The sequence below is a fragment of the Magnolia sinica genome, chromosome 8 (assembly GCF_029962835.1).
Source record: "Magnolia sinica isolate HGM2019 chromosome 8, MsV1, whole genome shotgun sequence".
In the NCBI taxonomy this organism is placed as follows: Eukaryota; Viridiplantae; Streptophyta; class Magnoliopsida; order Magnoliales; family Magnoliaceae; genus Magnolia; species Magnolia sinica.
This window is the reverse complement of record NC_080580.1, coordinates 33,429,877-33,454,105: the sequence shown is the minus strand read 5'-3', so window position 1 is coordinate 33,454,105 and position 24,229 is coordinate 33,429,877. Positions and strand designations below refer to the sequence as shown.

At 38.5% G+C, this 24,229-nt stretch overlaps 1 protein-coding gene across 1 annotated transcript; it reads left to right on the top strand.

The window, feature by feature from the left end:
* The first annotated feature begins 12,680 nt into the window (after positions 1–12,680).
* LOC131253208 (dof zinc finger protein DOF3.2-like) lies at positions 12,681–14,927 on the top strand. Its single transcript, XM_058254106.1, has 2 exons — positions 12,681–12,830; positions 13,828–14,927. The coding sequence occupies exons 1-2, from the start codon at positions 12,804–12,806 to the stop codon at positions 14,689–14,691; spliced, it is 891 nt and encodes a 296-aa protein (XP_058110089.1). The 5' UTR covers positions 12,681–12,803; the 3' UTR covers positions 14,692–14,927.
* The last annotated feature ends 9,302 nt before the right edge of the window (positions 14,928–24,229 follow it).

Here is a 24,229-nt window from a genome sequence, read left to right as displayed (position 1 = left end):
CTTACATTATGGAGTTGAAGAGAAGATACCATCAATTACATGCCCATCATCTTCTTTGGACTGAAAATATATTAATTGTGACCATGAAGGGGCGCATCAAGAAACCACTTTTGGGTCCACATATACCAAACACAGAAAACATGACATGAAAAACAGTTCATAAGTCTAACCCACCTGAGTAATGCCAGGCACTGAATAAGCTTCAAGTTGTGAGGAGCACTTGTTGGGCTACTGATACGGACAGTTACATTGCAACTTGCAAGCCATATCATATGCACTGGATAAGTATTTGTTCTAGGTACACCAAAAAATGTGGTGCCAGAAGTATTCATCAAAGAGAATGTTCAAAGGATGCTAATATTATTACTTTCAAGTACCTACTTTTTTCTCATGTGCAAGGGACACAGTTTCATGGCTGTATTTCCAACCAGCACAGGCTGAAGCCTTTCAATAGAAGATGGAGATGCACATGCTAGCATATAGAGAGCTGATGGAGCATATGCATACAATTGGGATCAAGGTATTCAAAAACTCTACTGGAATGGTCATAAAGGCCGTTACATAACGGTAACAGTGGGAAGAGTTGCGCGTTACAGGGCTGTAATGCCCGTTCTAGGGGGAAAAAAATGGCCTGCAACAGTGCGTCCAATGAGAAGGCTATTAACAGAGAGGAGAAGACACACAATCAATATTGCTTCAAGAGAATGAGTCTAATGGGAATTTACATATCCACAATGACTAGATAATGAAGCATTTTATCAAATACAAAATGGACAACGCCACCCCATGTAGCATATAACATGGAAGTTAACCTAAGTTTTAAGGCACCCACCATTAAGCAATAAAAACCATCCATCAGATGGACACACATCATATATCCATATTTCCTCCACATTAGGACCTAATAGATTGACAAGAAGAGACATCAAAATCCTCAAGATCCCTAAAATTCTAAAATCCCCAAATCCCTAATTTGTAATATTAGAAAATCCCCGAATCGGGGTCTACATTCAAATCTGTAAGCCCTAAAATCCCCAAATCCCTAAATGGGGGTCCACATCGAATCGGGAATCCACAAATTACTAAATCCCCCAAATTCATAAATCAGCATAGAGATTGAGAGAGATTGAGAGAGATAGATACCTCTTTGGATCTTGAGCAGGGTGTGCGTAGGTAGGGAGGGCATCGTCTCGGCTCCCTCCCTTCTTTGGATCAAACACCCAGAGAGAGATGGAAACGGAGACGCACGACTCATCGACATGCTCGCAAGGTGGGTGACGGCCGCGGGGATGGCGCTGCCGGCACTGCAGCTCCTCGATCGCCTCCCGAAGCCGGTCCTCCGCCTCCCGGATTCGGCGCTCCACTGCGCCATCGGTGCTATCTTGCACATGGGGTGGTGAGGGGGGGTCGGAAGTGGAGGGGATGTGGCCCCGGTGGTAGAAGGGAAGGAGGGTTTGGAAAGATCGGACATATCGGACAGAGAGTGGACAATGCTTTTCGCATCTGCAGATGGAGGAAAAAATGGGGCCAGAAAAATGAGGGAAATGAAGGAAAAAGGGCAGAGGGCAGGAGTGAGAGAGAGAGAGAGAGAGAGAGAGAGAGAGAGAGAGAATTTTGGGCGAGACCGCTCCCAATTTTGGGCGAGACCATGGACGGTGCTCCATGGGCACTTCAATGATGTATGTGTTTCATCCATTCCGTTCATCCATTTTTAAAGATCATTTTAGAGCTTTATGGCAAAAATTAGAGGGATATAAATCTCAAGTGGTCCACACCAGATGAGAACAATAGTGATTGGATATCCATCATTAAAATCCTCCTAAGGCCCACTGGACTGTTGATTTGACATCCAATCTGTTGATTTGGTCATACAGGACCAGATGAAGGGAAAAAACAAAAATCAGCTTGATCCAAAACTTTTATGTCTACCAAAATGTTTTTAATGGTCGACGCTCATTCAACATAGTTTCGTGTAATGTGGTCCACTTGAGATTTGGATATATCTCATTTTTGGTCTCATATTGTAAAATTATCTGTAAAAATATATGGACGGCATGGATGAAACACATACATCATGGTGGGGGCCACAGAGCATCGACCATCAGCCATTGGATGGTGTCAGGGGGAGTAGCCAATCCGTTCCCAAGTGTACCGAGTCAATCTCGTGGGCCCACCATGATTTATTCATTTTATCCACTCCATCCATCCATTTTAACATATAATTTTATTACATAAGCTAAAAAATGAAGCCTATAAAAATCTGAAGTGGGCCCACCATAATTTTCTTTTTCAAAATATCAATTTTTTAATCTTACTTTTGTTATATAACTTTTCAATTTTTCTTGTCAAAATGCAAAAACTAGTTTTCCTTTTAAAAAAATATATTTTTTTACAATTTGTCAATTTTTTCACAATTTTGATCAATTTTTTCACAATTTGTAAGGGTAACAAGTAACTCACTTAAATGTAGTGGAGAAAGGTTTCCTTAAAACATTCATAATCATATATTTGGCCTTCCTAAATGTGATTCACATATCTAACCCACTCATTATGTGTGTCCCACTTGGATGAGGGGTCAAATCAAGTTTCAATCGCATCCAAAACTCATGTGGGCCCCCCCAAGTGCTTTTATATTTTTTAGGATGTCTTCACATAGTTTTAAATGGTATGACCCACTTGAATTTCATTTACCGATGATTTTTGAGATATCTCATAACCTAAAGGGGACACATCAAATCCACAATGTTGATGTTCGACACACATCATGATGGGGCCCACAAAACTTACTAACATCAATTCTTAGGTTCTCACAAGGTCAGTAAGTTGGGTCACAATTTTAACCAGAATATTTGGCTCATTTTACATGTCTGGTCCATTCACTCTATTTTACTAATCAATACTCTCAATTTGACTAGTTACTCGCCTCAATCAGCCTACATATGAGAAAGATATTGGGCATACAAGATTGATCATCAATTTTAGTGAAATTTGATTTAAACATCTGAAGTTATTTACTCTTCAATTTGAACTGATTATATTGTCCAAAAATGATTAAAGGTTCAATTAGTGGATGTGCCTGATAATTTAGTAATTTTATTTTTCACAAATAAATTCAACATTTTTTTTTTCAAAATGTATATTTTTTTTCTCTTTTAACTAAATATCATTTTTATTATAAAATATTTCAAAAATATTTAAAATACAAATTTTGAATTTTTATTTTCAAAATCTTAAAAATTTTCTCATATTTCTAATTCTTTCTCAAAAATTTCAAAATGCCAATTTTTTTTCTTCAACAGCATTATTTTGTTCTCAAAATTTTTCTTAAACATAGTTAAAATTTCTAAACTTTTCAAAATTCTTTTTCATGTGATATTACAAATCATTTAAATATTACCTTTTAATTATATATAAAAAAATTTCCATTCATATGATATAAAAACTATACACACACACACACACACACACACACACACACACACACACACACACATTTTTACCAATAAAAATTTTTAAAAATTAAAACATTTTTACATTATTACCTGGTCCAAAAATGGGTTGGAGAAACATAGGGGCGGCAAGGATATACAACACATCATCCTAAATGTGGGTCACACCACATAATATAATGGAGGGGTTTCCTTAGAACATTCATAATCATATATTGGGTCTGCCTAAATGTGATTCACATATCCAACCCAATCATTACGTGTGTCCCACTTGGATGAGGGGTCAGACCAATTTTCAACTGCATCCATGTCTGTATTAACTTATAAACTGGTTGGATCTCAAATAAACATCGCGGCGGGCCCTAAGAAGGTTTCAATAGTGGGTGTCACTATCCCACTCTTTTTTATGGTGGGTCCACTTGAACTTTGGATCTGCCCCGTCAATCAGATGCACCATTTCATGGTGGGCCACGACCTTAAAAATAATCATTTATTGGGCCCACCTAGATGTGGTTCATAGATCCAGCACATTCATTATGTGTGTCCCACTTGGATGAAACACATACATCATGGTGGGACCCATAGAGCACCGACCAACATCCACCAAGTTTTGTGGGCCCCACTATGATGTATTTGTTATATCCACACGGTCCATCCATTTTGAGATATCATTTTACGTCATAAGTCAAAGAATGAGGCAGATAAAAATTTATAGTGGACCCCACCACAGAAATCTTAGGTGCACCACACCACGTGAAATCAATAGTAATTGGATATCCATCATTAAAATCTTCCTAAGGCTTACTATACTATTTATTTGACATCCGATATGTTGATTAGGTCATACAGGGCCAGATGAAGGGAAAAAACAAAAATCAGCTTGATCCAAAACTTTTATGGCCCCAAAATGGTATAACATCCAATATTGTACTGTTTATATATTTTTAGATGTCTTCATATAGTTTTAGATGGTAATTAACACTTGAGTTTTGTATACGGATGACTTTTGAGATATCTCATAAGCTAAAGGGGAGACATCAAATGCACGGAGTTGATGTTCAACACACATCATGATGGGCCCATTTTACATGTCTGGTCCATTCACTCTATTTTACCGATCATTACCCTCAATTTGACTAGTTACTCACCTCGATCATACTACATATGAGAAATATATTGGGCAAACGAGATTGATCAACAATTTGAGTGAGTTTTGATTTTAACATCTGAAGTTATTTACTCTTCATGTCCGGATTGATCAGATTGTCCAAAAACAGTTAAAGGTTGTTCATAATATCAAAAATATATAAATGAATAGAAAACACAAACATCAGCTTGATCTAAAACTTCTATGGCCTCCAAGAAATTTTATATGGTAGAGGTTCAATCACACTATTTCCTGTAGTGTGGTCCAGTTGAGCTTTGGATATGCTTCCTTTTTATTCTTTAGACCTCAAATTATCTGTTAACATGGATGATTGAAGTGGATAAAATAAATAAATAACGGTGAACCCCACAAAGTTTACTCTTGTAAAGGTAACGAGTAACTCATTTAAATGTAGTGGAGAAAGGTTTCCTTAAAACATTCATAATCATATATTGGGCCTGCCTAAATGTGATTCACATATCCAACCCACTCATTATGTGTGTCCCACTTGGATGAGGGGTCAGACCAAGTTTTAACCACATCCAAAACACTTTTAACTAAATAAATTTAACATTTTTTTTTACAAAATTTAGTTTTCGTTTTAAAAAAAAATATATTTTTTTTTACAATTTATCAATTTTTTCACAATTTTGTTTAATTTTTAAAATTTTCTTTTTCAAAATATCATTTTTTTAATCTCACTTTTGTTATATAACTTTTTAATTTTTTTTGTCAAAATACAAAATCTAATTTTCTTTTTTAAAATATATTTTTTTTTACAATTTGTCAATTTTTCACAAATTTGTTTAATTTCTTAAATTTTCTTTTTAAAAATATCATTTTTTTAATCTCACTTTTATTATATAACTTTTCAATTTTTATTGTCAAAATACAAAATCTAGTTTTCTTTTTAAAAAAATATATTTTTTTTTACATTTTATCAATTTTTTCACAATTTTGTTTAATTTTTTAAATTTTCGTTTTCAAAATATCATATTTTTATTGAAATTTTTTTAAAAAAAAATTATCAACATTATTCAAAGTTCTTGATTTTATTTTTTTCAAAATCTAGATTTTTATAAAATTACAGTTTTCTTTTTTCAAAATTTAAAATTTTCTTAAACATTGTTAATTAATTTTCTAAGCTTCTAAACTATTAAATTTTTCGAAATTTATAATTTTTTTGAGCTTTTTCATTTTTTGACCTGAGCATCAAAGACGGTCTTTGACAGGGTTATAAGACGGTTTAGGGCCGTCTCTAATAGAGACGGTCCTTGACAGTCTTTGATAGAGACGGTCTTTGACGGTCTCTAAAAGAAACGGTCTTTAACAGGGCTTTAAGACGGCTAAGGATCATCTCTAATTGAGACGGTCTTTGACAGTCTCAGACTAGAAGTAAAAGACGGCCAATGACCGTCTCTAATGCAGACGGCCAATGACCATCTTAAATGACCGCATATAAGATGGTCAAGGACCGTCTCTAATGCGGACGGCCAATGATCGTCTCAAATGACCCATATAAGACAGTCAATGACCGTCTTAAATGATTTGTGGACGTTGAAATTTTTAAGACAATATTAAGGATGGTCAGGGGCAGTCTAAAATTTTAGAGACGGTTTACGGCCGTCTTTAAAGCGTCTTTAAGCCAAGCAATTTTAGAGATGGTCCAGAACCGTCTCTAAATCCGTCCTCTTTTTCCATTTTTCACGTAGTGTGTATGTCATGATCTCCTATGCCAATGCTAGTGTCACTGTTGTCTTAGTTAGGTGTCGTTAGTCGATCTCTAAGCTCACCTACTTTCTTCCACCCTCCTTCGATGCCCGACTTGTCTCAAGTATGAAGATTGCTTCAATAGTTTCTTAGTAGGCTTGCCTTCCCCAGCTTCTTCTCCAAGATTTAGTGATCATTTCTTTGTTTCCTGACTTGGGATGTGGGCTTGTTTTGTTTTTTTCTTGGCTCGGGTTGTGATTTTTTTCTCTTGGCCCGAGATGTAGGTTTTTTGCCTTTTTTTCTCTCCTGGCCCGGGTTGTTGGTGGCCCCTGTGTAAGTCTTTTTATTTTCTTTGAGCTTGCTTGTCTTGTTCTTTCAACCTCTAACATTTTGGAAGTAATAATATTTCTATTGGTCTTCCCAAAAAAAGAAAAGAAAAAAGAAAATTTGATTACTTATATGCCAAGTGTGCAATTTCTAAGTAATTTCTTAGTGCATGCGTATCATGCATCCATTACAATTGCCAGATTATCAAAGTTTTTCTTTTTCCAACCAATATCATAGGACTGTGGAAGTTGTTCATTCAGCGATCCTCAGTGCTCACTATGTACACGCAAACCTTTTGCTCTCCTCACATGGGTTTAGTAGTAATTTGAAAAATATCCTTAGCTTTTGAAAATCTTGCAATATTATCATAAAATTATTGTGAGTTTAATGAAAAAAATGTTTGAGAGTTGAAATAAATCATTATTAATTTATAATAAATATTTTTTTAATGCTTCCTTTTCAGCAAGCTTTTCTCAACAATGTCATAAGAAAAAGATAAAAATTTTAAGAATCTGGATCCTTTGCTCGGCACAAGTAGGAAAATCCTACTTTCCTGCATCGTGATTGGTCATCACTGACCTTGTCAGCACTGCTGCATTAAATGCAGTGTGTGATGATGTGGTCTATTTAAATTGCAACAAGCAGGAGTTTTCTACTTATGGCAAGCTGAGGATTAGATTTAATTTTTAAGATCTTACGAGCAATTATGGAGTAGAGAAATTTCTGAGAATAAGATTTTTCGTTATGTTTAGTAGTCAATGGAACCACTTGAAAATGTGGACCACGGGACCAGTACCATTCGTTATTGGGACCATACATTTATTAAGGCTTGTATGAATAGCTCACAATTAAAAAGAGAGAATTGGAATCTTAAAAACACAAACAATGGATTTTTGCTTGGGAAACATAACTTGTTCTTTCTTTTGTTTTTGTTTTGTTTTTGGTTTTTTAATTCTTTTAACAATATTTTAACATTCAGCCAAAATACTTTTCATGGCCCAGTAGATTTTCTAAATTGGTTGGACTTTCACAATGTGAGATATCCACATTAGACCAATGCGCATCAGTTGGACTTCCACAAGGTGGGATTTCCACTTTGGGCCATGCTGGGCAAAGATTCCACAGCTTATAATTTTCAGCACCAAAAATCTTTCATTTGCGTACTCGACCTATTGTCCATCTTGAGTAGGGCTATACATCGAGCCGAGTCGAGTCGAGGTGGGCCAAGCTCGGCTTGACTCGTCCATGCTATACTCGAGTTTGAGTTCGCCCTCGAGCTCGACATTGAAGCTTGGTTTGTTTGCCAAAGCTTTCGAGTCGAGCTAGTGGTTCGAGTCGAGTCGAGTTTACCTCAGTAGGGTAAGAGAAATAAAAAGAGGGAATGGGGACAGGTAGGGTCGAGTAGGGTTTTTTAGTAAAAACTTTTAAGTTTTAACTTTTTATATAAAAAAAAAACTTATATATATATATATATATATATATATATATATATTATATTTAATATTAATATAATATATATAATATATATTATTGAAATATATTACTCAAGCCGAGTCGAGCTCGAGCTCGAGCTTCGAGTCAAGTCGATTCGAGTTGAAAAAAACCATGGTCGAACTTGCCTTGAACTCAACTCGAGCTTTAGTAAACAAGCTTGACTCGCCTTGAGTCGGCCTTTCAAGCCGAGTCAATCCGAGTTGAATCGAGCCAAGTTGAGCGAGCTTTTTGAGCTAGCTTGACTCGTGTACAGCCCTAATCTGGAGGGAGTGCTTACTATATACATACTAGGGGTAGGACATGTGCAATGCACATGGAGAGAGTAGGCTCATGCACTCACACCATGATGGGTATTGGAACCCATGACCCCACGTTGAAACTCTTGTGAGTCTACCATTGAGGCATACATTCAAATGTATTGCAATAAGATAATTCAGGACTATTACATTTGGATTCCTTCTTTTTTTTTTCTTTTTTTTTTCAGAAAAAAAAATCCAAATAATTAATTTCACAAGGCTCACCTTGATGGGGAATTTCTTACATAAATGTCAGATAGAATATTTCAACCTTTTAATTGAACAAAGGTTATGGACCAGTCATGTTAAAAGCAAAAGAACAAATTATCAAAAGGTTAAAATAATCCAAATGAGAGCTTTCATTTTGTTGATTTTAAATCATAAAAAGAAAAACTCGTCATATAAATGATTTGGATTTGGATCATTGATGTATTTAAGAAAACTTTATTTCAGAGGGAAAGGATGGAGGATACATGCGTACATGGAGAAGAGAGCCAATGCTGATTTGTAAGTGTGCGGATAAAATTCATGCTGACTGCAAGCTTGTTGTAGGTAAAATTTGAATCATATATTATACAACAAACACAATTTTCAGTACTTAAAAAGATCTCATACTTCATTTAAATGTCTTCCTATATCATTTGAATATTCAAAGTTCTTCACCTTAAGAATTGTCCGTAATTTTGTTATATATAGAATAGATTATCTTTTAAAAAATAAATAGATAAATAAATTCTCGGTGCCTCTGTCACTCTAGTTATCTGATGTTAGAGAAATATATACCAAAATAACCTCCAATGTGTACAAAGACACTAGTGCTGCACACACTGTTGTGTACATATATTATACATATATATATCCAACCCATCCATCAAGGTTGCTCCATTAGAAAAAAAAAAATTGAATATAAAAAATTATGCTGATCTAATCACCAAGTGGGCCACTCCATAGAAACAATGAACAACCACCCATAAAACCAACCTCTGAGTTTATGTCGTGGCCTATCTGATGGTTAGATCGGCTTGATTTTTAGGGCATCCCATTTTCATTTTTTGGTCATTCAGTTGGACAGGTTAGATGACATAGACACACCATTATAAGCTGCACAAGCATCTACAATTAGTTGCCTACAGGATAGGGGTAAAATGGCCATTTTCTCAGGGATGATGGTGGTAATAGAGGGTGGTTTCGTATCCTTGGGAATCTACATGATCTGTGAAATAGAGGTCAATTATCTGCAATAATGCAAAACTGAGGCTAGATATGTGTAATTGTCAGATAATAAGGGAAGGTAGATGCGATTAGCCCCGGTTATAGTACCAATAGCAGAAAGACAGGTATAAGCTAATACAAAGTTTTAAAGATATCTTATTAATTTAAGTAATATTGCCATTCAATTAAGCTATGTTTGCCTTATCTTTTCACCTTGTCAAAACGCAACATTTGCAGAAGATCCATACCATCCACAGGTCATGCCATCAAGCCAAAATATCATAGCCCAAGTATTAATTTCATCTCAATTTCAGTGTGCCACAACGGCCCTGATAGTCCTGACCATACAGTGTTCTGTGGTGGATGTGCAGACGATCATTGTAGTGCTTATCAGCAAAAAATGGGCTTTGATTCATTTTTTACTGCCACCCAGGGCCCTAAGTTTCTTTATTGGACCTGTAAGATTATCCTTTACGCGTGATTTCTGGAAATTTATTTGTTGAATTTGCAATCTTAACTGTCCGTCAGATGTCCACCTATATGTCCAGCTAGGATAATTTGTCCTAGGAGCACACAACTCGAACATTTCAATTTGAGGTACATGTATGCAACCAGTGCAGTCTCATACATGCCAGTGTATGAACTAGGTTTGTATTCGAGAACGGCACAATCAAATCTCCAATGCATTGAATGCTTGGATGAAATCCTGAATGGCCATCTATTGGAGTTCTATGAGTGGGCCATACCTTGAAAAATTCCCTGGCTTGGTTGGTCTTATCTACTTATTGGGGGAGGATCCTATTCGAAGTGTATAAAAAGAAAACTGATTTAAAAAAATAATAATAATAAAAATAGAAGGTCTGTTATTAATGATAAAAGTAAAAGTTCCATGATTGATAGACATTACTTTGCCAAAGCTCCTTAATCGATTGTCCTACATTGGTAATAGATCAACCTCATTCTAGGAATGTCGTGAGTGGGGCCTTTTATGATGTATGCATGGAGTGTACCTGCTTAGAAGAGTCTCTCAATCAAGAAGTGGGACACCACAAAAATGATATCCATCTAACTATCACGTGGAACATCATAAAAATGTGAAAGTTTTTGGATGGTTGTTCATTATTGTGAATAAATATGCTACCCGATGATTAATTGATGTAGAACGTGTCACATATATATTCCTAGTATGGTTGGGCCAAAAGAAGGTGGACCGTAAATTGACTGTAACTTTTGAATCGGGTATCGTTACTAGGTGCACAACCTATCAATCTTTACTAAAACGGGTCATTCGAGGTGAACCAACTCACGGAGTGGGTCGTATTTGTTTGTTTCGTCAGAAAACGGGCACTTTCAGCTTAAAAACAAAATTTTGATTTTTAGCAATTTCGATTTTTAATATATATATTAGAGTTTTAGATTTTCTTCTAACATGTAATTATGATAGGACTTTTCTAGCAAAAGTTTATTTGGAATTTTTATTTTTAGAAATTAGGCTTGAAAAGAGTTTTATTAGAATTAGGATTTTATTAAGGTTAGAATTTTGTTATTTTTGGTAATTACAAATTTTAGTTTTTTTTTCCCCCTATATTATTGGTGTAACAGTGACACATAAAGATTAGACAATCATCAATTAATTTATTTCGACTTTTTTAGAATTATTTTTAATTGAGGGGTCTGATGTAGAACGTGTCATAGATACATTTCAAGCGTAGTTAGGCCAAAAGAAGGTGGACCATAAATTGACCGTAACTTTTGATCCGGGTATCGTTACGGGGCGCACTACCTATCAATCTTTACTAAAACAAACCATTTGAGGTGAACTGCATCTATCCGTTTCATCAGAAAACGCACACTTTCAACTTAAAAACGAATTTTTAAAGAAAAATACTATTTTTAATAATTCAGATTTTTAATATATATATATATATATATATATATATATATCTATATATATATATATATATATATATATATATATATATATATATATATTAGTAGTGTAACAGGGACATATAAAGATTAGACAATCATCAATCAATTTATTTCATTTTTCTTTAAAATTATTTCTTTTTCTTTCTTTTCCTCCTGGATTCGAGGTTTCTTTGTGAGGAGTACAGGGAAGTTCCATAGATTTGGAATAGTTACTTGTGCTGTGCTCGACCTCAACACGTCCTCCCCTCAATCATTAATGAATATAATTAGGAAGGGATTCAATTGACATGCAGGTTTGATTGTGTAAAAACATTGGGAATGTCACTGTAGAAAACAAACATAAGACCACTCAAAAATTTTCGATTGACATGGTGGGTCACATGTTGATCACATTGGCCATATTTTTCATATTTTCTAGACATGTAAGACACTGTAAGAGGAGGTGAGAATTTGAAAGTTTTCGAGGGTTGTCCGTTATTTCCTACAATATCGCCGCCTATGTATTAATGATTATAATTATGGTGTGATTCACAAGAAATGCAGGTTGGATCACATGAAAACATGGTGGATGACAACGTAGACAACAAACACAAGACCACTCAAAATTCTTCAATTGACATGGTGGGCCACACGATGCTCACATGGCCCATATTATTCATGTAGCAATTTCATGGTGGGGTTACCTTCTTTTACCGGTCGGACCTTGCACAAGGCTTATCCAGTAAGCTTATTCTACAAAAGTTGCATAAGATCTGGCCTCTTCTTATTTTTGGCACAGATGATGGAGACGGAAGCCAGTGGATGAACGGTGGGGATCTGGTTTACCAGTACGGAAACACAGTGCGCGGATTAACTAACTGGTGGAGTGGCGCCTCGGTGGCAGAGTCTAGTCCATGAGGTATGGACACAGACATCAAAATAGCAGCCGATATTCGGACGAGGTGGCCGATTAATCGCGGTTTTTCTTTTTTCTTTTTATAAATATTGGTGCAGCCACGCCAGTGGGCCCCATCCACCTCATGAATCCGTTTCAGATCGACTCGAATTTTCCATGCTTTCTCTGCGTGCAAGCCAAACACATCGATCATCGTACGGAAAGTAATCATTACAGTCACCTCTCTCTCTCTCTCTGCCAGCTTTGTTTGTTTATATATATCATCTCAGCTTCTATTCCTTCATTTGCATGTCTTGACTCTCTCTCTCTGTCTCTCTCACTCAGGGGTTGGTTTTGCATGGATGGACCCTTCAAATGCTCAACACCAGGTAAGAAAAACCCTCTCCAATCCAACCTCTTGTTGTTCCTTGTTTCTTTTTATAACCTGTTCTTTATTTTTTAAAAAAATCTTTAATATAGTTGCTGAATTTCTAAAGAGTTGCACGAGTATGAGATTGATTTCCTTCTTGTTGGTTTCAAAAGAACCAAAAGAGAAAGGGGAAAAAGGAAAATCAGATGATTTAGGTGTTTTCTGACTTTTTCCCCTTCGGTGGGGTGTTTTTGTGAAATGGGTTCTAAATACTTTTTGGATATAGCTCAAAATGATCGAGTTTCGAGTTTCAAAGCAGAAGATAGCCTTCCCACTAAATTTGGAGGGTTCTTAGAAAAAGAAGAAGGAAAAAGAGAGAGAAAGGCATTTTCATGGCTTTGATTTTTTATTTTAATTATATTTTTATTTTGAGGAGTTTCACATTTATTCAAAAGGTTCGGCATTTTCAGCATCATAACAAAGAAACCTTTTCCGAAACCTCCCTTAATGCTTGCCCAAAGTGGAAATCATGCATTTCTTTGACACCAATTTTTAAAATAACAGGATGTATGTCTTATAAAAGTTGCTTTGATTTCCGAGAGAGAGAGAGAGAGAGAGAGAGAGAGAGAGAGAGAGAGAGAGGTGGTGGACCTTGATTTGGATTGAATCAGTCTTAGTGGTGGAAAATGAGTGTTTCCAAAGAAAGCCTTTGATGCAATCTAAAGGTCACTACAAAACCCTAACCCCCTGTAGCAAACCTTCTTAATTTTCCATGATTTCTTCTTCTTCTTCTTCTTCTTTCTTTCTTGTCTTCTTATCTTCATGGAAACTATAAGATGAAAACCCAAAATTCATTTACATGAACATAATTTTAAAATAAAAATAAAAATAAAAATCTCTCCTTCTGAAACAAACCGACTAATCCGTTTAATTTTCTTTTATAGTGCAATTTCACTGTCACATCCACCAATTCCATGAATTGCAATGTCATTCTTTCCTTCTTTTTCTGTTTACAGGCCATGGGTGCTGAATCACTGGAAGATGTATTGGTATGCCCCAAACCCCAGCAAGAAAGGAGGCTGAGACCCCAACCAGAACAAGCTCTCAAGTGCCCAAGGTGTGACTCCACCAACACCAAGTTCTGCTACTACAACAACTACAGCCTCTCACAGCCAAGGTACTTTTGCAAGGCTTGTAGGAGGTATTGGACTAAAGGAGGTTCGTTGAGGAATGTTCCTGTTGGAGGAGGCTGTAGGAAAAACAAGAGGTCCTCCTCTTCGAAAAGGACACAAGATCAAGGTCTCACCACAACAGCCAACAACTCCAATCCACTCCTTCCTAATCTCCCATCCCTAACATATGACTCCAATGACCTCAGCCTTGCCTTTGCAAGGCTCCACAAACAACCTACAAGGCAGTTGGGTATGGATGACCATGACACTTCCATTTTGGGAAATACCAACATCATGCATCCAGATATTTTAGGACACCACAATGCCAATACTACCCCTGGCTTCCTTGATGCTTTGAGGGGTGGCTTTCTTGATGCTCCTAATGCATTTCATAATTTCTATTATGGGTTTGGGAATGGAAACATGGGGGATGTGGAATGTGGTGTTGGTGTTGGTGGTGGTGGTGGTGAGGTGGTTTTCCCTTTTGAGGAAATGGGTTGTGCACCAACCACAGCAACAACAACAACAACAACAAATATAGTAAAACAAGAGCCATGCAAAGGTAGAGATGGGGAGAGTAGGGTGTCTTGGGGCATGCAATGGCAGCTTGGAGGAGATGGAAACATGCTTGTTGCTGATTCAGGAAGAGATTACTGGAGTGGTATTGGTTCTTCTTGGCATGGTCTCATGAACAGCTCTCTTGTGTAGAATTTTTGCTCGTCTAGTATTCTCATACGTTGGGACACACTCTCTCTTTGGTGTTCAAGAGACTGCTATTCTCTTTTCATCCATTGTGTTTGTAACCTCTCTCTCTCTCTCTCTCTCTCTCTCTCTCTCTCTGGGAATGGGGCTGATACATTATAAAATACTAATGGAGTTTTGAGATTTGTTTTTTAACCGAGGAAGGAATGTGAATGTGTTGGATGAGTGTCCTGCTTTTTCTATTTTAGGAAAGAGAGGAGTGCTGTTTCTTCCTGGGTTTTGTAGCAATATAGTTTGTTAGGATTTTGCAGGATTTTGGATGGGAGTGGATGGGTGCCCTTTCCAACATATTCTCTTCATGATTGCTACAGTCTATATTCAGTGACTTAATAGTCTCGCACAGTGCTGTTCTTGATACGCATGCACTAAAAGATTATCCACCTACTATAATTTAACTTAAACCAAACCGTCCAGATCGTGTGACTCATTATACATGAACCCCAAACCAAATTTACCAGCAGATTACAACGTATGATTATGGAAATTCTTTGTCGATATACGGTCGCTGCTTATTTCCCTGCTAGCCGTCCATTAAATATCCACAGCTCATCATGTTATCTGGAGTAGGTCCACGGTTTGGTCTGAAATGCATACATGCTACCTGTAAATTTAATACGTGTTCGTGATAGCAATCAAACTCTGCAAGAGTATCAAAGCTTTTGTCCCGTAGTAGTTAAATATTTTTATTTCACGAGGAAAACACTTGCAAACCTCGCCCTAATACCTGACGGGGTTACTCTCACTAACGCTGCATGAACGACTTAGTGTAAGTAAGATCCACACCGTCCATCGCTTGCATCACCCACTTTTGGTAATTTATCCAAACAACCATGATGATTAAAAACTCAGGTGTACCAATCCAAAAACATTTCCACCTGAAACCTCTAAATTCAGGTGACATGGCTCACCAACATTTAGAATACTTTGATTTTTGAATAATTATTTCATTCTAATGAGGCACATCATATGAACGGATTAGATGATACATAAACACCACGGCTAGTACTATAATAATAATAATATATTAATAATAAGGATAATGATGGGTGTCCCATTCCTACTTTTTCATTTGGAATGGCCTACCTTATTGTGTTGAATGATCATGAGGTTTGAGTTCAACAGTTAAAATGAGGCAGCGTAGCTGATTTACGGATTGGATGTCATGAAATTTCCACGGACGTAGCTTTCGGTACGAGGAAGTAACCTAATGCAGCTAGCGCGAGTTACCCAAGCGGCGGCTCATTCGCAAACGAGAATTTCTTATAAAAAATCAAATGTCAGATTATAATTTAAGGATGATATGAGACAGGCACTGAGTTCGGTATGGATCTTCCATGTTTTCTGCCAAAATTCCAAATCAAATCCAAGTTGGATTTGGGTGCAGGAGGGTGGCCGGCATGTATAGTTCTTTCATGCCCATGTTGGCTTGTGAGTCGACATGCATCTTCTTAGTATTGCCACGTGTACCTCATTTGTGTGACTCACACGGTTCAAAATATACGCAACACATGCCTCTTCAGTCGAGGTAACTCTCTATGGGATCGTGATCATTCATCCTGCGTACCCTCGCGTGGATACCACCCGTGGTAGAGATCTGCACCGTCCATCAGTTACAACACCCTTTGTTTTGTATATAGACACCACGGTGGGCCCTGTTCAAAGCTAACGGTGGATGTCTCATCCCAACTGGATGGAGTGAATCTCAATCTCAATTGTATTTTTAATGGTGGGCGTTCAATCCCCAACTGTGTGGTCCTCAATTTTTGGATTCATCACCTAAAATCATATGTAAAAATGGATGAGCGGCATGGATAAGATTCATACATCAAGGTGGGCCCCACAGCCCCTTACTGGACCGCAGGGGAAGGACATAATCGGCTTCCCTGTATTTTGCATATGCCAAGTTAAGTTATTAAATGTTAATAAACCTAATTTTAGAATTTCTTTTGTATACTGGGAAGTGGATTCCTTCTAATCCGTCCATATAAGGGCTCTTGTGGGGCCCACCATCATGTATTTGTTTATCCATTCCGTCCATCCATTTTCTCAGATCATTTTAAGTTACGAGCCCAAAAATTAGGCAGATGTAACGCTCAAGTGGACCATATCAGAGATGATCTTGCATGCATTTGATGCAACCCAAGCTCACTATTTGGTGTGGCCCACTTGAGCGTTGGATCTGCCACATTTTCGGGCTCATACCTTACAATGATCCAGGAAAATGGATGGGCCGCGTGGACAAACAGATACATCACAGTGTTCTCTACAATATCCCTTATACGGATGGATTATTGTCCGGGCAGGGTCGGACGCAATCCTCTTCCGTCATACTGCCCTCCACAATAAATCCTCTCAGGTTTGGATAACGGAAACATGACTAAAGATCCTATAATTATATTTAAGCAACAATTAATAAATCTCTGTAAACTATTATAATGGGACACAGTTAATGATTGGATTGGGCGCCCAGACTTATCATCAGGCACATATTTTAGGTCGCCCCAGGGCCAGATCGCCCGAGTTGGGTTGTCAGCTCAGCCCATTGCAACCCCTGTGATTAAAGCAGCTAAGTTGAGGACCCTTTTCCAATTGAATATTGACTGTCTGGGTCGAAAATTTTCTAATTGCCAAACAAAAGATGGGATTACTCGATCCAAGTGACTTTTAGTGGAAGCGGCATCCAATTCTCCGTCCAGAAAATGAACACACCAGATTTGATTGATGTATCTTACATGTGGAAATGCTGTTCTTTGTAACAAATCTAGACGTTAGATGGTGGCACCCGAAGAAAAAATGACTATTTCAATATTATATAGAGTATGCACATGGTGGTCATGTGCATGTGACCGTGCCTTCCTTTGCTTTGCTGGTAGCTTTGTACTAGATGAATCTTGTGCTTGTAGTAAGAAGTTTTCAATTGTCTGAGATCAAGGGTTTGTAAATGTCATCGATAGACCACTCAATGCCATTAAGAAAATTTAGAAAAATTTCAGTTGCTCGCTGAACAGTTTTGGAGTTTCTACTCGATGCCATCGAAGGTCCCATTGATGGCGCACATGGAACTACGTAAGTACCGAATTTATTTCTACTTTTAGTTGTGATAGTATATATGTCGGGTATAATCAGGATTAAGGTATGAGAAGTAAATGTTAAGATGTTCTTAACGTGTTCTAGAACAAAGATAGGATTTTGAGAAAGGATTTTGGGATTGTTCGGCTTAGTAAGTCCTTCCATCTCTTGTAATATCATTTCATAGTGGATTGCTTGTCACTTTGTGTCGTTGTTTTTTTTTTTTTTTTCCCCTTTTTCGTAAAGGTTTTTCCATGTAAAACTCATATGTTTTCTGCATGTTTTATTTGCGTTTGATTTCATCTTGTTTGATTGAATTCGGGTTTGCTTCCGCATGATCCCTAACAAGTGGTATTAGAGCTAATGTTGGGATTTTGAGTTTTAATCTGAAATATATCGATGAAAGGGTTTAACGTCAAGTACGAAATGAAGAAGTTCATTGATAGAAATAATTTTGAACTATAGAAGGTGAAGATGAAAAGCCTTTTAGTTCAACAAGGATTGCAACATGCTCTCATTGGTAAGGTTAATCGTCCTGCATCTGTGAGCGAAGAGTGTGATGAACATGATGAGAAGGCTACAACCTCGATCCAATTCTGTCTAGCGAACAACTTTTTCTTAATGTCTTGGATCAAAATACTGCCTCAAGAATATGGACGAAACTAGAAGTTTTTATATGAAGAAGCCCCTAAGTAGTCGTTTGTATTTTAAGAAACAGTTATATAATCATAAAATGACATAGGGATCTGATATAAATGAACACAAGCACTTTCAGTGATTTGTTGTATAAGCTGATGAATGCAGAGGTTGAGATTAAAGAGAAAGATTGAGCCTTAATTCTTTCAAATTTTCTTCCATCATCTTTCGAGGATATGGTAGATACGTTGATCCACGGTAGGGATACCATCGATGTTGAGACTGTCATCTCAGCCCTTCATGAGGAGCAATTGAGAAAGAAAGACAATGACGATGGTACCTCTACAGATAGAACTATACATGAACTGAGTTAGCTCAATTAACTCGATGGGCTTGACTCGGAAAAGTCGACTCGAATCGGCTTGGAACTTCACTCGGTTTGAATCGATTTGACTAGGATCGAGTTCACTTAATATAAATATTTTGTAAATATTTACATATTTAAATAAATTATATATATTATTGTAGACGTTGAAGGGAAGATTTTCCAAATGGATAGGAGATCGACTATGTCACGCCCCAACTCAAAAATCGGGCTCACAAAATTCCTAATCATCGAATCCGGTGCTGACAGCCCCCGTAGTACCCCATTCTCGGCTCCCAGCACGCATGCATCAGATTCCGATCATGACATCCTACAAGGAGGATTTTCAGTATGATTTTTTTTATGCAGCATAATCACAAGTTTACCCAAATCATAAAGGCAACATCATCATCATATATCCACTAATATAAATATTTGAATACAATGTTGAAAGGGAAATACATATGTCGAAAATCAAAACTCCAGAAGACCGCTGCACGCTCCAAGCTCAACGATGCTGCAACCTAATGCCACCTACACGCATCTATCGTGCATAAGCTTATAGAAAGCTTAAAGGGTGGTGAAAGTGTGTGTAAGGTAAGTGCCAAGTATATAATAAAACCCATAAATCATATACCATCGAAATAAGCGAAAATACTGACAAGATCATGAATCATACAATATCAGAGTAATGCGAAAATATGCGGTAAGTCTATGAATGCTATCAGCTATACCAAAGCTATGTGATGGAAGGCATGAATGCTATCGGCCATATCAAGGCCATGCGATACGGAACATAAAAAGACAATAACAGATGCTGAGGATGCAATGCAATATGCAAATCCTGACGAGCCATGAATACCATCAACCTCATCTAGGCTATAAGTGTAAAAACATAGTAACTCAAAATGCTAAGTACTGCAGGTGCAATGTAATATGCGGTGCGAATGAAATGACCATGCTGGAATGTGAAGTCGGGATGATAATATGTAGTATCGCAGGCTACGGGGTTCACCATAAGAGACTTCTATCCAAACCAGTCCCATACCTAAATTTAGATAGTCTGACTCAATGTGGTAAACTCCTGATCTCAGGTTAGTTGTGCGCCCAACCGAAATCCTGGCCATGCAATAGTACACATAACAATAGTTACGCACCACCAGCTCGAGTAGATAGTGAATGAATGAATGAATGGATATGCAATTCCTGCTCAATAAGTCCACATATCAGTACGGTTGCTCTCTGGAGAAATCACCGGGGTCTATTGCACTCCACTCCAACTACCTCCTCCCTAGCTGCACAGCCTAGTGAGTGGAAGAGACCTCACTATCCGTCTGCCAATATCGGGCCCGGCTCGTCAATAACAGACCCATTTATGAGCTGGTCATACTCAACCTAGCTTATAGCCCCTACACTCGGGCGGATAAGGCCACACCCCCTTCCAACCGATCACAACACAATGGGAGATACGATCTTATGGTATAGACACCGACACTCATATTCCACTAGGTCTAGACGTTGGAGCAACTCCTGGTACCAAGGAGGTTCTGAAATTTTTACCCAAGGACATCCTAAGTGCCCACAGTGCTAGAACCAAATATTTTCGGTGTCCCATCTAGCCATCCACGATGTGCCTGTGGAGGTCATGACCCTTATGTCGCTAGGTTGTACAGTAATCATGTCACATGTATGCGAGCTGCATGAGTCACACTATCCAATCATGCAGCAATCATGTGCGTACGGCGCGATAATGTGGGCACTCCGTCTCATAAGGAGTCCCGTAAATAGTCCGCCCAATGGCGTATGCTATGATCAAACATCCTCATATCAGGCATACATATGATGCGTATGGGCATGAATCATGGAGTTATACTATACATTTTATATGGTGATGAACTATCCTCACAATGAAGATGGGCCTTGATGGCCTACACACAACAAGTATGGGCCTATCAATAGGCCCTAGGGAGAGTTATAATGTGGATATTTAACCAATATTATTCTTACAATGTGGACGTCAAACCAACATCGCTCCCAAGGCATGGTCCGCCATAAATGTCATTACATAACCCATGGTAGAATCACACAATGCAATAGACCTTGTATACATCCCATTAGGCCTCAACCCATGGGCCTCAACTCATAGCCCTAATACATACAATGGGCCTTAAACCAATGGGCTCCAAATACAGCACAATGGGCCTCAACCCACTGGCCCTTGTACATCACAATGGGCCTCAACCCATGGGCCCTAATACATCACAATGGGCCTCAACCCATGGGCCCCAAATACATCACAATGGGCCTCAATACACGGGCCTCAAATACATAACAGGTGGGCCCTGCACCTTGGCCTCAAAACACACAACAGGTGGGCCCCGCTTATGGGTCAAAGATACCTCCTGATGAGTTACATGTATATCAAAGTAGGCCTCTTAATTAGGTCACGAAATACATCAAAGTGGGCCTAATGGATGGGCCACAAGGTACATCAAGGTGGGCCTCAACAACGGCTATAAATATGACAAGATGATCCTAATCACTTGGGCCTTATATATACACCAAGGTGGGCCTTAACGGACGGCCACAAATAAATCAAAATGGGCCTCATACATATACCAAGGTGGGCCTCAATGGGCGGTCACAAATAAATCAAGATGGGCCCCATACATATACTAAGGTGGGGCCCACTTGAACCATAGATTTGTCTAATTTTTAGTCTCAAGCCTGTAATACAAGCTTGCCTAATGGTGGATGGTTTGGATGCAACCCATGCATCATGGTGGGGGTCCACATGAACTATGGACCTGACTCATTCTTTAGCTCATATCATAAAATGAGCTTTTAAAATGGGTGGACGGATTAGATGCAACACCTGCATCATGGTAGGTCCCATAAAGGCCCACCCTCAAATATATATACAATAATATATATATATATATATATATATATATGTATATATATATATATATATATATATATATAGATATGTATATGTATATGTATATATATATATATATATATATATATATATATATGTATATATATATAAACATGCACACACACGAGGTACAGCCCCCACACGCTCACGCTGGTGGAATTTCACCACCTATGGGTTACACACGCACACACACCCCCACACGTGGGGTGGGTCCCATATCGATGGACGTCATGGATGAAACATATACCTCATGGTGGGGGGTACCCCTGCCGTCCAGCAACAAGTTAAAATGGCTGGACGACATAGATTAAACACATACATCTAGGTGGCTCCACCGTCCACGATAGTGGATAGTGTGCATGAAACACATACATTACTGTGGGCTCCACCGTCCACCTGGACTGTGGGAATAAAACACATATATCATTGTGGGTCCCATGTGGGGCCCACTATAACGTTTGTTTTCCACCCAACCTGATGATAAGGTCACGTAGACCTAGATGAAGAGTAAAATAAATATCCGCTATTTTCTATGATGTGGGCCACCTGCATCTTGGATGTGGCTGGATTTTGGAGGGGGCCCACTTCAGGAAGGGGTCCACCCAATGAACAGGTTGGATGAAGAACAAACATCATGGTGGGGCCCATGGCTGGGGCCGTGGCTCCCTACTCGTTTCACGTTGACGCCAGCAGTGTCCTGCTGCACAGCAGTAGCATGCGTTGCACCCTTATATATATATATTTTATTTTTATTTTGAAATCACATTTTTTTTATAGTTTTTCACATGTGGGGCCCGCATCAAGTGAATCCACCCTAGCCAATGGATTCTACAGTCCATAACCCATCCATTAAGTCCAAAATTAGGCATCTTTCAGCATGTAGAAGAATTAAGGTGAATTTAAATGGTAAAAATCACTGTTTTCAAAGGTATGGCCCACCAGAAAGTTGGATTAGTTTTTTTTTTTTGGCTCAATGCTTAAAATGAGTTGGTAAATAAGATGGATGGCATGGATTGAATTCATACATCCATGTGGGGCCTATACCAGTGGCTCAACCATGGGCCTAAGAATTAAGCTAACATTTGTGTTTTCCCAGTTCACGTCCAGACACTGGACGGTTCTGGGCAAGGCAAATTCTTTTAAGGTGGGCCCTGCTTAGGTGGGCCACCACATAGTTGGGTGGTGTGGAACAACATATATACAAGTGGGCCCCACCTACAAATCACTTGGATCAAATACATGCTTTATGGTGGGGTCCATTCGGGTGGGCCACATGGACATATCATCACATAAAAGAAAAAGAGAGAGAGAGAGAAAGAGAGAGAGAGAGAGAGACGGGACATGTATGATGGAGGGCTCCGCCACTATGAGCCCTCCCTTGCAAGCAATCATACATCAAGTAGGTCCCATTATACGTGGGCCCATCAAACCGAAAATCAATGGTGGAGATCCTTTCTCCACCAAATGTAAGGTCTAGATGACCCTATCCATACAAGGAAATAAACATCATGATGGGGTCCATGGAGAATGGCCCCATCATGGAATGATCATGAGGATCAAGGTGGTCCATCGGCCACATCAAGGGTCTAAAGTGAGATCCATACCATCAATCGGTAGGCCTTACTTGGCCCATAATCAAATCATGAAAAATCTAGCCTATCGAAGCACCCACCGTTTGATCTTCTCGGTCCGTTGGAAAGCCGACCTCCTTGTATCTCACTTTGATGGTGGAAGATGAGGTTTGAATGGCTAGGATGATGGGTTTTGGAATGGGAAGTGGGCCACACACACTCACTTTCTCACCTTAGAAAAGCTTGGACGTCCACATTTTTCTCTCTTGGCGTTGCTTGGAAAATGTGAAGAGAAAGACAGAGAGGTATGGTGGTTGTAAGAGAGATGTGAGTGATGGATGTGAGGTGAGTGATGGGTGAGGTGAGAGATTGGTTGACTTTGGGGTTTGCTTGACTTGTGGAGAAAGGAAGATGGGTTGCTCTTGTACTTGACATGATGTGATGTGATTGATTGATGGAGTGATTGATTGATGGGATATGTTGTAGAGATTCTCTTGGGATTGCAAATGCGCGGTGTTTTCTCAAAATAAACGCTGGCTCACATCTTCCTATTAGGGTATCGGATCGGTGCGTAAGACGCGACACCGAAACCGTGGCGATGGTGCAGTCGCAATGGTACAAGTCTTGGATTAAGCCGATTAAATTCTACTGGATACGACTTAGGGTTACGCACAAACATTGATTATACGTCGCAGGTTATTGAAATTTGACGGGAAGGATCGCAGCAGTCGACGGAACAGTACGGATTAGGATATGGGTCTTACAGACTATCTCTTTCACTGGTTACCTCACTCGAGGGCTTTTGTTTGAGTGTAAAAGGGTGTTATATTTGACTAAAGTCGCCACTAACCAATTATTACAATCCTATAGTCGGTTAGACCCTATAGAAATACTTAGGATTGG

Bases quoted from the DNA above. Each gene is read 5' to 3' on its own strand.
- LOC131253208 (XM_058254106.1), top strand. From the start codon at position 12,804: ATGGACCCTTCAAATGCTCAACACCAG. The intron at 12,831-13,827 runs GTAAGAAAAACC...TTCTGTTTACAG, and splicing joins CTTCAAATGCTCAACACCAG to GCCATGGGTGCTGAATCACT.